The sequence below is a fragment of the Diceros bicornis genome, chromosome 2 (assembly GCF_020826845.1).
Source record: "Diceros bicornis minor isolate mBicDic1 chromosome 2, mDicBic1.mat.cur, whole genome shotgun sequence".
Classification (NCBI taxonomy): Eukaryota; Metazoa; Chordata; class Mammalia; order Perissodactyla; family Rhinocerotidae; genus Diceros; species Diceros bicornis.
In genome coordinates this window covers 53,534,666-53,548,788 of record NC_080741.1, presented here as the reverse complement: position 1 = coordinate 53,548,788, position 14,123 = coordinate 53,534,666, and the positions used below count along the sequence as shown (strand labels likewise).

At 38.1% G+C, this 14,123-nt stretch overlaps 1 protein-coding gene across 8 annotated transcripts in view; it reads left to right on the top strand.

Annotated features, from left to right (window-relative positions):
• The window catches only part of SFMBT1 (Scm like with four mbt domains 1), a 122,602-nt gene that overhangs the window by 81,065 nt on the left and 27,414 nt on the right, over positions 1 to 14,123 (top strand). For 5 of the 8 annotated variants that reach the window (XM_058561056.1, XM_058561066.1, XM_058561027.1 and 2 more), the window contains 6 exons: positions 631 to 871; positions 6,391 to 6,479; positions 8,980 to 9,226; positions 9,941 to 10,035; positions 10,536 to 10,637; positions 11,882 to 12,032. In XM_058561056.1, coding sequence (XP_058417039.1) covers positions 631 to 871; positions 6,391 to 6,479; positions 8,980 to 9,226; positions 9,941 to 10,035; positions 10,536 to 10,637; positions 11,882 to 12,032 — 925 coding nt within the window. Of the gene's footprint in view, positions 1 to 630; positions 872 to 6,390; positions 6,480 to 8,979; positions 9,227 to 9,940; positions 10,036 to 10,535; positions 10,638 to 11,881; positions 12,033 to 14,123 lie in introns of those variants that run through there. The other 3 variants (XM_058561093.1, XM_058561084.1, XM_058561075.1) reach the window with 3 other exon arrangements.

Here is a 14,123-nt window from a genome sequence, read left to right as displayed (position 1 = left end):
ATTATCCACAACAGATTTATTTATTTACTCTTAGTGTACACATACAATAATTACAGAATTGCTAACCCATACCTTTGTGACTGTATAATTTATCATCTAAATTAGGATACTTCTGAGAGAGAAAAGAAGCATTATTAATTACTATTCAAGGATAACAGGTGTAAACATAGACTGTTTTAGGGAAACAGAAGTATGTCTCTACATGTTATACTAATTTATTATCATTATAACTTATTTTTGTCCTTTCCCTTTTCTGGCTTCATAAATTTTCTTTTGAATGATCTAGAAATCACTCTTGAAAACTTAATGTGTTGAAGGCTGTTAAAATGGTGAACATTTAGTGGTTTATATACTTAGTGGAAAACATTTTTTGTAGTCAGAAGAGACTGCTTTGGTGAAAATACTGAGTTACATTAAAATTCCGTCAGAGTCAGATGGAATAGCATTGCTATTCCCTGTTTTGTTTGGGTCACTCCTATGAGTTAGAATTGGAATTTCTCAGGTTTCCCTTGTGAAGATTTTATTAGATTTAGTGCTTCAGGATTGTAAGTCTTAAAAAAGAATGTCAACCAAAAAAAACCCACTCATTTGAGGTACTTGTCTGGGGGTTAATAGCGTTTCCTTGTTCAGGTGGACACACGTTTACAAAATGGATTTGCTCCTGGGATGAAACTGGAGGTGGTTGTGAAAACAGATCCTGAAACCTACTGGGTTGCCACCATCATTACCACCTGTGAGCAGTTGCTCCTTCTCCGCTACGATGGCTATGGGGAGGACCGGAGAGCGGACTTCTGGTGTGACATCAGGAAGGCTGACCTCTACCCTATTGGGTGGTGTGAGCAGAATAAGAAAACCCTCGAAGCCCCAGAAGGTAATAAATTACTTCCTGTCAAGACATGATATGGTATTGGTATAGGAAGATTTGGGCTGTCCACAGCCTTAAGGTTTTCAGTCTCCCAAGCACATATGTTTTCCTAACTTCTGGGTTAGCATTTTGAGTGAAAATATTTATAAAGAACAAATGTGTGTTTCCCTGTCTTTTAAACTATTTTCTGTGCTCAGTAAGCCTCAGATTTTTATGATACTCACAGCAAGCATCCTGTATGACTTATCCTGTATGACTGTTGAGGCTCTCTGAGTTTGAGATTTGTAGGTCTGGTTGTCTTTTAAGTACATTGGGCCAGAATGATTCTCTTTCTGATTTTGTTGTCCTCCCTTCTCTCACCCAGAAGTGATCTGGGAACTGTGAACTCTTAAAATGAACCAACTGAAACTCCCTTCTAGGAAAGAGCCCCACTGGGAGTAGAATCCACATTAAGCAGGACAGAGACGGTAGGACAAAAGAAAGAGAAGGGTCATATAAAGGTGGAGAAAGGGAAGACAGGCTGCAGATTTAAGAAAATACTAGACCTTACATGTTTTTCTTTCAATTCTTATTTTGATATAATTTCAGATTTAAGGGAAAGTTGCAAAAATAGTATAGAAAATTCTTGGAGACTTGTTGCCAAGTTTCCCCAAATGTTGACATTTTACCACATTTATTTTATCTTCCTCCCTCCCTCTCCCTCTCCCTCTCACACACACACTTTTTTTTTTGGTAAGGAAGATTCATCCTGACCTAACATCCATTGGTAATCTTCCTCTTTTTTTTTTTCTTTTTTTTGTTTGAGGAAGATTAGCCCTGAGCTAACATTTGTGCCAGTCTTCCTTTGTATGTAGAATGCCTTCACAGCATGGCTGATGAGTGGAGTAGGTCCCCGCCTGGGATCCAAACCCGCGAACCTGGGCCACTGAAGCAGAGTGCGTGGAACCTCAACCACTCGGCCACGGGGCCGGCTCCCACACATGCTTTTTTTTTTTTTTTTTTTTTTGTGAGGAAGACCAGCCCTGAGCTAACATCCGATGCCAATCCTCCTCTTTTCTGCTGAGGAAGACTGGCCCTGGGCTAACATCCATGCCCATCTTCCTCTACTTTATATGGGATGCCCCCACAGCATGGCTTAACAAGCGGTGCGTCAGTGCGCGCCCAGGATCTGGACCAGCGGACCCTGGGCCGCTGCAGCAGAGCGCACGCACTTAACCGCTTGCACCACCAGGCTGGCCCCACACGCGTGCTTTTTTTTTATGTTTATATATTTATTTATGTTCATATGTATAAATTTTTTTTATTGATGTTTTCATAGTTTTTAACATTGTGAAATTTTGGGTTGTACATTTTTGTTTGTCCATCACCATATATATGTCTCCCTTCACCCCTTGTGCCTACCCCCCACCCCCTTGCCCCTGGTAACCACAATACAGTTTTCTCTGTCCATGTGTTGGTTTATATTTCACATATGAGTGAGATCATACAGTGTTTGTCTTTCTCCTTCTGGCTTACTTCACTTAACATAATACCCTCCAGGCCCATCCATGTTGTTGCAAATGGGACGATTTTGTCTTTTTTTATGGCTGAGTAGTATTCCATTGTATATACATACCACATTTTCTTGATCCAGTTGTCAGTTGAGGGACACTTAGGTTGCTTCCACTTCTTGGCTGTGGTGAGTAATGCTGCAGTGAACATAGGGGTGCATAAGCCTCTTTGGACTGTTGATTTCAGGTTCGTTGGATAGATTCCCAGTAGTGTGATGGCTGGATCATAGGGCATCTCTATTTTTAATTCTTTGAGGAATCTCCATACCGTTTTCCATAGAGGCTGCACCAGTTTGCATTCCCACCAGCTGTGTATGAGGGTTCCTGTTTCTCCACATCCTCTCCAACATTTGTTGTTTTTTGTCTTGGTGATTATAGCCATTCTAACGGGCATGAGGTGATATCCTAGTGTTGTTTTGATTTGCATTTCCCTGACGATTAGTGATATTGAACATCTTTTCATGTGCCTATCGGCCATCTGTATATCTTCTTTGGAGAAGCCACACACGTGCTTTTTTGATGAACCATTTGAGAGTCAGTTGTAGACATGAGGCCCTTTTACTCATAGATACGTAAATGTACTTCTGAATACAAGGACATTCATGAGCACGGTAAAATAACAAAATCAGGAAATTAACTTTGATACAGTACTGTTATTTAATCTATAGACCTTATTCAGTTTTTATTAATAATTTTTTTTAAATTTTATTTATTTATTTATTTTTCCCCCAAAGCCCCAGTAGATAGTTGTATGTCATAGCTGCACATCCTTCTAGTTGCTGTATGTGGGATGCTGCCTCACATAGCTGGAGAAGCGGTGCATCGGTGCGCACCCGGGATCCGAACCCGGGCCGCCAGCAGCGGAGCGCACGCACATAACCGCTAAGCCATGGGGTGGGCCCATAATGTTTTTATAGTAAAAGAAAATCCCAGATCATGTGTTGCATTTAGTTGTCGTGTCTCATAAGATTCCTTTAATCTGGAACAATTCCTCAGGCTTTCTTTGTCTTTCATGACTTTGACGTTTTTGAAAGGTACAGGCCAGTTTTCCCAATAATGTTCATTATGTCCTGGGCCCGATAATGTTCTTTATGCCCCATTTCTTTTCCTGGTCCAGGAGTCATTCCAGGATCACACATTGTAGCTGGTTGTCATGTCTTTTTAGTTTCTTTAACCTTTCTTTTTTTTTCTTAGTGTTGAGATTTTTGAAGAGTATAGGCCAGTTATTTTTTAGAATGTGCCACAATTTGAGTTTGTCTGATGTTTCCTTAGATTCAGATTGCGCACTTTTGGTATGTAAAATGCAGAAGTGACGCTGTGTCCTTCTATTGCATCATATCAGGAGACACATGCTGTTGATTTGTCCTCTAACTGGGGATATTAACTTTCATCACTTAAGTTAGTATATGCCAAGTTCTTCCACCATAAAATTACTCTTACCGTTTTTAATTAATAAGTATCTTGTGGGAAGATACTTTGAGATTATGTATTTCATTACTGTTCAGACTGTCACCTACTATTTTTAGCATCCATTGATAATTTTTATCTGAAACAGTTATTACTCTAATGATTACTAAATGGTATTTTCTGATTCCTTCTACATTTCATAATTGACTTTCTGCTACAGAAAGAGCGTTCCCTTTCCCCCATTTACACACATACATTTATATATATATGTGTAGGTTTATGTATGTATGTCAGTGTAGACTCATGTTTCTTATTTTATTCAATGGGTTATAATCCTTTACTATCGTTATTTATTTTGATGCTCACATTGTCCTAGATTTGGCCAGTGGGCACTCCTTCAAGCTAGTTACTGTGTCCTTTGTTATGTTCCCATCATTCTTTGAATATTTTCTTGTTTTTTTTGGCTCAAGAAGTTTTTCCTTGCCTCAGCCCTGAAATCAGCCATTTCTCCAGGAAGTCCTGTTTTTTTTTTGGTGAAGAATCATGTTTAAAAATGAAGATCTGGGTTTTAGGGTCTTGGGGTGTCTGTGGGCTTCCAGCTGACTATTAACATTTTGCGAAAAAAATGTAAGAGGAAGCCCTGGAGACATGAAACTACCTGGCACTATCTCATCTTAAGAGTATAGGAAAATTCATCTCATTTAAACATGAACAACAGAAAATGATTCCAGTTGAGTCTCGTACAAGATTATTATAACCAAAAAAGAGAAAAAAAGGTAGAACAAAATCCTTCTAGGCCAACATAACTACAAAAGAGATGAACACAGTATCAGATGAAAACATTTCAAAACAAGCTAAAAGAAAGTAGCAACAATGATAGAAGCAGTGAGAAAAAGTGTAAATAAAATTTATAAAAATTCATAAATGAGATGATTAGAGAAAAAGAAGATTTGAAAAGAGAAAAAGTAGAAGTTAGGCAAGAACTGGAAATAAAAAAATACTAGAAAATAAGACTAAGTTAAAATGAACACAGGAATGAATCAACCGTGGATAATATCTGAAGAGAAGTAAAAGATGAAAAAGAGGAAAATTTTAAACTACAAAAAGAAATGAAGAAAGAAATAAAAAGGACTTGGAAAAATAGTGTAGATAGGCAAAAATGATTTAAGATACATAAAGTAGAAGTCCCTGAAGAAGATAACCAAAGCAATGAAACAATAAAATGCTATAAACTATGATTCACGAAAACTTTACTGAAATAAAATAGGACTTGAAATACATGTTGAAAGGGCTCGCTATGTGTATGGGAAAATCAAACGAACAGAACAGCTACATCAAGATGTAGTCTAATGAAGCTATTGAACTTTAAAGCAAAAAATAATCCCTTGGTTGTTACGTATTGTTGTTAGGCAAAAATCTAAGTTTCTTGAAAAGGAGGGAAAACAAGATTGTCGTCAGGCTAATTGACAACAACGCTTTATGCCAAAAGACAATAGGGTAACATATTTAAGAAATTGAATGGAAGAAAATATGAGGCAAGAATTTTATGTCTCGCCAAACTGAACTTCAGGTGGAAAGGCCATATGCAAACTGTTATGAAGATGTAAGGATTCAGGGGATATTGTCCCCATGAGCCCTTCCTAAGAAATCCACTAGACAATGAGCTTCACAAAAACGAATGAAGAAACATTAGCATAGGAACTGTTAGTGAAATATTAAATACATGTGTGTGTGTGTGTGTGTGTGTGTATATATATATATATATATATATAGCTGTAGAACTTAGAACTAAATGATGGTTATAAGGGAGATGGTATAGTACAAATGGCTACATGCTCTGACAATATAAATACAGTGTAACTATTTTAAAAAATGGGACAACAGTGAGGAGAGCATGTGAATAATGGCATAAGCTTACTCATTGCCCTTTTATTTTTTTAAACTAGCTTTATTGCCTAGTAATTTAGCTAATTGCCTTTTAAGTGTTAACTGGAAGTAAAAGGCTATTACCTGAAATGAGATGCTCAACTCTACACTACTTTGTAGTGTGAAAGCAGCCATAGGCAATATGTGAACAAATAGGCATGACTGTGTTCCAATAAAACTTTATTTACAAAAATAGACAGCAGGCCAGATTTAGCCCACAGGTTATAGTTTGCTAACAACTCCTGGTCTAGATGGAAAGATTGACCATGAAGTGACAGTTGTTGAAGCTAGGATACAAGAGGATTCATTATACTGTTTTCCCTAATTTTATATATGTTTGAAAATTTCCATGATAAAAAATAAAGTAGGTACCTTTTGGATAAAATTATACTAACAGGGAATTGGGCCTCTTCTCTTTGTTTTGTATACAACTCTTCGTAAACTAACCAGGAAGTAGCTCTATCTAAGAGGAGGATTTTTTTTAAGCTTCCAAGAAAGCAATATGTTGGACTTAATTTAAAATGACAAATGCACCTCTAAACAATTTTCACTGGCATAGTTTCTCTGTATTCTGTTTGGTTTAGTTTCTCTGTGTTCTGTGGCTGATGTTATGAGTAATCACTCACTTATTCCCTCGTCTAGGCATCAGAGATAAAAGGTCTAATTGGGCTGAGTTTCTGCAGCAGACCCTGATGGGAGCTTGTAGTCCTCCTATTCCGCTGCTAGAGGGCGTGAGTATTATTGCTTTCAGAATCACTATGGAAAACCCTTCTAATCTTCAGTGATATTTCCTGTCTAAGGAATCTTAAAATTGTTTGCTCATTTGCCGCTCCAAGACAAATAAGCATTGCTACTACAGAGATAGGCATGGGTATCGGGAGGTTTAAACTTACCCTCAGAGGTTGCAAACTGGTGGCTTGCTCAGTGCCTAAAATGTTTTGAATTAGTTGCTGACACATAAAAATATAGTTTTCCAGATTCTTTTATGCCGTTGGAAAATGTGGCCTTTTTGGGCTCTCACTCTGAAACTGAGCAGCGGTTGACTCTACTTCAGGATGGGCTTTTGTAACTCCCACACTGGGTGACTTGAGACCCCCGTTTCTTTTGCTCAGAAGACACTGGACCTATCATACTCCTACCACCTACTGTTTTCAGCAGTCTTTTTAAATTAGTATAGCTTTTGAGCTTGGTAGTGAATATAGATTTCTTGTTTTTGTGAAATCAATTTATTGGTTATGACATTTGTAAGTTATATCTTGCCACTTTCTGTCATACCTGTAACATTCTTTATGGCATATGTGAAATGCAGTGTTTGAAGCTTCTAGTTTCTCTACATCCTTGCCAACACTTGTTATTCTCTTTTTGGTTATAGCTATCCTAGTGGGTGTGAATTGGTATTTCATTTTGACTTACATTTCCCTAATGACTAATGGTGTTGAGCATCTTTTTATGTACTTATTTGCCCTTTATGTATTTCTTTTGGAGAAATGTCTTTGCCCATTTTTAAATTGCATTGTTTGTTTTTTTATTATTGAGTTATGAGTTTCTTATAAATTCTGGTTACAAGTCCAGATCAGATATCTGATTTCCAAATATTTTCTCCAATTCTCTGGATTGTCTTTTCACTTTCTTGATGATATCTTTTGCAGAACAAAAGATTTTTATTCTGATATAGTCCAGTTTATCTATTTTTTTCTTTTGTTGCTTGTTGCTTTTGGTGTCATATCTAAAAAGGCTTTGCTTAACCAACAATCATGAAGATTTACTCCTATGTTCTCTTCTAAGCGTTTTGTAGTTTTAACTCTTACATTTAATTCTACAACCCATTCATATGCCCCTTTAAAACTTAATTAGTGAACACACTATTTCAAGCTGATCTTTATAGTTTATACTCTGACTCATTTCATTATGCTTAGCCAGGGCCTGGCACTTACTAAACACTCAGTAAAATTTGAATGAATGAACAAATGAATTAATAAATATCCTGCTCTACATTGACCTTGATTCTGTAGTCCTGATCTTTAGCTGTGAATGTGTTCCTCCATTTGTTCATATGTTCTTTTGCATATATATGAATATCTAAGTGTCACAGAACAGTTCTTATTAGGGGGAAAAATATAAGTTTGAATAGTAAGAAATGGTTAAGTGGTAATATTGGAATCAGCCTTCCTTTTTATTCTTTATTGTAGCTTTTAATATATATCTAGAAAGTGAGAATTAAACTCTTCCTTTTGATCAGTGTAATTAAAACACTGTGTTCATAACATTGTTGTGAAATGAGTAAAGAATCGGAAACAACTGAGATGCCATCAGTAAATAAGTGGATAAATTACTGCCCATTTCTAATACAAAATGTCAATAAAACAGTTTAAAAGAATGAGGAAGATTTATGTGTGCTATCATAGAAAGATAGCTATGATACATTAAGTGACAAACACAAATTGAAAAACAGTATACAGTGCTCCCATTTTTTCAAAAAATACGAGAGAGAGAGACAGACACAGGTGGATGTTGACTTTTGTGTAGAAAACCCAGTCTCAAGAGTGTATGCCAGGGGCCATCCTGGTGGCATGCTGGTTAAGTTTGCATGCTCTGCTTTGGTGGCCTGGGGTTCGTGGGTTCGGATCCCGGGCACAGACCCATACACTGCACATCAAGCCATGCTGTGGCAGCATCCCACGTATAAAAAAATGGAGGAAGATTGGCACAGATGTTAGCTTACCAACAGTCTTCCTCAAGCAAAAAAAGGAAGATTGGCAACAGATATTAGCTCAGGACCAATCTTCCTCACCCCCAAAAAAAAAAATTAGAAAAAAAAAGAGTGTATGCCAGACTGTTTATCATGGTCCTTTGTTGGAGGTGGAATTGTGGGAGATTTTGACTTTTGTCATGTTTAATTTTTTTCTTTAATAATAATCATATTTGCTTTTACAGAGACTAAAGCAATGATGATTTTTTAAAAAATTTTTCTAGGTGAAACTATATAGCATAGTCCTAGAGATAGAGATGGTTCAAATGGTTTCATTGCGTTATAGGTAGGTTTTCTTTAGGATTAACATTTACATATCACCTAGAGATAGTACTATAGAGACTTGTATGATATTAGGCAATTTAGCATCACTGGCTTTGAACAGGTAAAAATATAAAGGCTAGTTTGACATCGTTTAAAACTTTTAAAAATATTATGTTAACTTTTGTTATGTAATCATTTCACCTTTTTTTTACCTGCAGCTTCGTAATGGGAGGAATCCTTTAGATCTCATTGCTCCGGGATCCAGGCTAGAATGTCAAGCTTTCCAGGACTCTTTAAGCACTTGGATTGTTACTGTAGAAGAGAACGTTGGGGGAAGGCTGAAGCTGCGTTATGAAGGACTTGAAAGTTCTGACAGTTTTGACCATTGGTTGTATTACTTGGATCCATTTCTTCATCATGTTGGTTGGGCTGCTCAACAGGGATATGAGCTTCAGCCCCCATTAGGTGAAGAGTAATATAACATTTTTCTTTTAACTGTTACATCCTTGTTATATTATGTTTTTACTAATATCAATGAGACTGAGAAATGCATTATTCTGCATATTAAAAAATAGTTTGCATAATAGAGATATTGCAAAAAAAATATATGGAGTTGTTAAATTAAATGCCTATTTTTCTTTTTTTTTTATTGGTTTACTAATTTGCCACACATATTGATATATCTCATAGACTTCTGCCCCAACTCATACTGACGTCTTACCAAAATTAAAGAAAAATTCTCTAGGCAGCATTCAGATAGGTGTAGGAGTAGGACAGGCCCTGAGTTCAAAGCAAATTGTTGATTACAAGAAATTCCAATAGTATTAAAACTGGAGTTTAAATCAATTTGCATTTATTATCACGTGCCCCAGTTTGAATGTTGCATTATATTATGTTGTGGACTAGAGTAATTCTTACCATCTTACTAAAGGTATTTTCACCAAACTTACTACCCAGGCACTGAACAGAAGAGACAGAGTACTGAAGTTAAGGTGTAAATCCTTTGAAAATTTTAGAAGTGGGCTTGAACCCTTTTCTCTTCCCAGTGGAAAATGACTTCTTTTTATGTTTATGTGAATGCTTTCAGAACAGTTTTTTTTTTTTTTTTATTGATGTCAGAAGAGTTTTAAAGTGCGTAAGTTCTCATTATTTAAAGCATCTTGTCTTGTTTTGCTGAAGTCATCAGACATCTGAAACATGAAGCTGAGTGGCAAGAGATCTTGGCCAAAGTGAAAGAGGAGGAGGAAGAGCCATTACCATCTTACTTATTTAAGGTAAAGACAAAACATGTGATAGGTAGGTATTTATCTTCTCGCAGTGGAGCAAAGTAAAATTTGGGGGAGGTGCGAAGCGTTAAGATAACCCCATGTGTCAGGGAGAGTGCTCTGGTGTCTGAAGGAGGGAAGAGGTTTGAAGGCTGCAGTGATGATCGTCTTTTTTTTCTTCCAACAGTAGTCTTGGTTTTTTCCTGAAGTACTCTTAAAGCGTTTTGAGTCTTTTCTTTTCTACTCTTGACTACATAGCCCTGACTTTTTATAAAATAAGCTTGTTTTTCCTTCAGATGGCCCTTGTGTTCCGAATGTAGAGAGTAGGAGTGCTTCCTGTGGTTTTTTTCCTGAATAGTTTTTTCCATGGAAGAAAATTGTAGGATTATATTATTTACCAGAGGCTACACAGTTCCCTTATTTTAATTGAGTAGTATTCAGCTATATATAAGCATAAAATTAATGTGAAAATACTATATTTTTATTCCTTCTTGGTGTTTGCATTTCAGGACAAACAGGTGATCAGCACTCATTCATTCTCTGTAAATATGAAATTGGAAGCTGTGGACCCCTGGTCTCCTTTTGGGATTTCTCCAGCTACAGTTGTTAAGGTAAAATGGGGGCAGCTCTCTTGGTAAGAATTCCTGTCAGGGTGACTGGTTTAGGAAATTGGTAGTGTTTTGATCTTTAGGCTCTGCTAGTCTAACCTGTTGTTTCTCCTAAGCTGTGAGGCTAGACTTAGTTCTGTACGCATTTGTAATGTCCAGTTCTCTGTGGCCTGTTCGTTTTTCAGAGCTTGGTCACCCCAGCCAACCAAAGCCTGGGCACCAGAGTTAGTGGGGTGCACATTCTTTGGGGGCAGCTCTAGCTGTACATAACTAGAAGAGATTTAACTGGCAGTTAGGTCATGGTATCTGAAGTGTGGAGGCCAGCAGTGTGCAGCCAGGTGCAGGGCTTGTTGAGGTGAGGAGATGTGTGGGGAGCAGGTGATGAGTGTCACAGGATCTGCTGTAAGATCCCTCCAGCCATGGATTCCAGTTTCAGACTTGAGTTATTTGGAAAACTGACAAAAGTAAGGCTCTTGTTAGGAGTAGCCGTAAGAACTGGGCAGGTTTTCAAGGCCCAGTTACTCAGTTAGTACAACTGAGCCATAAGGGAGAGGATCAGTTTAGGAATAGAGCAGATGCCCATTTACTGAAAGTAGAACCAAAAGTCAAGTGGGACTAGAGAGAGAGTTGCTTGGATGCTGAATCATGTGACCTGTTGAGATTTAAATTTTCCTTACCTTGAAAGATTATTCTTAGAACAAAGAGGGATTTTGTACCTGCAGTGGGGTAAGAAGGCCCTATCTGGAGTCTGAAGGGCTGTGGGGTGGTAAGGAGCCAGAGGAGGTTCATAAAACATTTTTGGTATTTGAAACTGGGCTAGGATCTGGAAATCTAATATACAAGTGTAGTTGACTCTCACTAAGCCTAAACTAAATATTGTTTGGAGCCCAAATACTTGGATTTGAACCCAGGTTCTGCATCTTCCTGGCTGTGTAACATGGGACAAGTTATTTAACCTCTTTTCAAACTCAGTTTCCCTGTCTGCAAAATGGGGTTGATAATGGTACCCACCTCATTAAGTTGTTAGGAAGGTTAACACTGCATTAATGCATGAAAAGCATTTAATTAAAATAGTGCCTGACACAGAAGTAACATTTATTGAGTGCTTAGTATTATTGTTAATACCTACTGTGGCTATGTAACGTTTGTAACGTTTGGCTGTGCCAAGGAAATGACGTGTGTGTGTGTGTGTGTATACATACACATAAAACCATTTGTCTGTTTTATCTGTTAAATTGTATGTTCAGGTCTTCGATGAGAAGTACTTTCTAGTGGAAATGGATGATTTGCGACCAGAGAATCATGCACGACGATCTTTTGTGTGTCATGTCGACAGTCCTGGTATTTTCCCCGTGCAGTGGAGTCTGAAGAATGGTTTACACATCAGCCCCCCTCCTGGTGTGTGTTCGTTCTTTTCAGAATTGTTCATTGGGAACTTTTTTTTGAAATGAGATTTATCAGATGGTATTATCTGGATCTTTTGTCCCAGTCTCTCCTCATGCCCCAGCCTGTCCTTAACCTTTATGGGCCCCAAGACAAGTATAAATGAAGGCCTAGATTCTATTATTTACATATTTTAAATGTATAATTTAAGCTAAAAAACTAATATAAAGTATGTTCTGTCCTACATTGACAAATATATCTTCATAACAACCTGGCGTTCCACGCAGGTACCTTAGTTCATTCCATCTTATGTCTATTAGGTGGTCACAGAAGGGTAAGGGTAGGAAACACAGTGAGTGCTGGGAGCTGGCTTAAGAGAAGAGGCCTTATTAGAGTCAGAGGTAGGAGGTAGACTATTGATGATTTTTAGGTTTCTGGGCCTCATCTTGGAGGGAGACTCTTCAGACTTCAGAGGAACGTTTATGGTCAAGAGTAGGACTCAGAGAGGCTTGTAGGTAGGAAAGTAGCAGCTCATTTTTCTGGTGTTTGTAACTTTGCAAAATATAATCTTTGACCCTTTAATCAAGACTCTTAAATGTGGCTTAGTTTAGGGGGCTGGCCCCGTGGCATAGCGGTTAAGTGCGCCTGCTCCGCTGCTGGTGGCCCAGATTCTGATCCCGTGCGAGCACCGAGGCACCACTTATCAGGCCATTCTGTGGCGGCGTCCCATATAAAGTGGAGGAAGATGGGCACAGATGTTAGCCCAGGGCCAGTCTTCCTTCGCAAAAAGAAGAGGATTAGCATGGATGTTAGCTCAGGGCTGATCTTCCTCACCAAAAAAAAAAAAAAAAAAAAATGTGGCTTAGTTGAGCTTGACTGAAATTTTTGATATTTTTTAACTTAGAGTATCTGAAAGTGTCAGATGTTTATCTGATTTTTGTATCACCAAATGAGATTATTTGATTGACAGTCTATGTATCCTTTATTAGTAGGCTTTTGGTAAAGCTTCACTTTCTAAATGGTGGCTGCTGGAACGCTGGCCTGGAAGTGCTCTTTTATGTTAACCAAAGTCATAAATTCAGAACCTTTTGCCACCCATTCAGCCTTCATTCATCCAACAAACATTTATGGAATGTTTGCTATGAGCCAGGCTTTGGACTTGTCACTGGGGAGACAAAAGTGAGTACGACAGCTCCTTCAAGGAGTAAATAGGGGAAAACAGTAACAGCCTCCGAGGTTCTCCTCCATCTGAACGGAGAGTAGGAATGCCTGCCTGGTGGAGATGGTGGTGGGGGACACACCTACACGAGGGAGTTCATGCTTTGCAGAAAGGCTCTGGATATCCTAAGTTCTTTATCCTGCCTGCTGACTTTATGTGAAAAGAAAAAAACAATGAAAGATATTGGAGCTTTCCAAATTGTTATAGACAACACAACTGTCTGTAAATAGAAGGAAAGCAGTGGATTATGTAATTGAAAATGGCAGATAATTTACTATGAGGAATTGAGCTGGAGGCAGAGGGAGAACATGGTGCCAGTCCGAGTTGGGCAGACCAGGTGATTGCAGGGGCTTTTTGGCTGGCATAGTCTTGAGTAGCTTACTCTGTGGGTTTGAAATATTAAGCTCTGTGGAGCAGAGAGCTGCTCAGACACAGCAGGGCAGTTGGGCCCAGTCCAACTCCTCACGCACCGACAGTACAGTCAGGGCATCAGATTGGAGAGCCTTCTACTAAGAACCTTGGTAGACTTAAGTGGGGAGTTAAGCTCAACTTTTTTTCTGAGATGAATTCATGATTCAGGTTGTAAGGGCGTTGAGATTCTGTGGAACATGAATCTGAAAACAGTGCTGAGAGTATTGTTTCAGTAGTAGCTAAGCTTGTTTAAGGAAAATAGCTTTATGGAAGAAAAAAGGTCTTCACTGATAAACAGTACTGTAGATTATTTGCTGTCTCTTTTCTCTTTAGAGCCTACGTCATAACAGAATTGATACTAAGACTGGATTTATTGGTACAAAGCAAATCCAGTCATAACTGTCTTAAATTCTCTTGGTAAATTGCTGGCAACTAATCATATAAAATATTGCTCAACAGACATGCCTAGTTTGAAA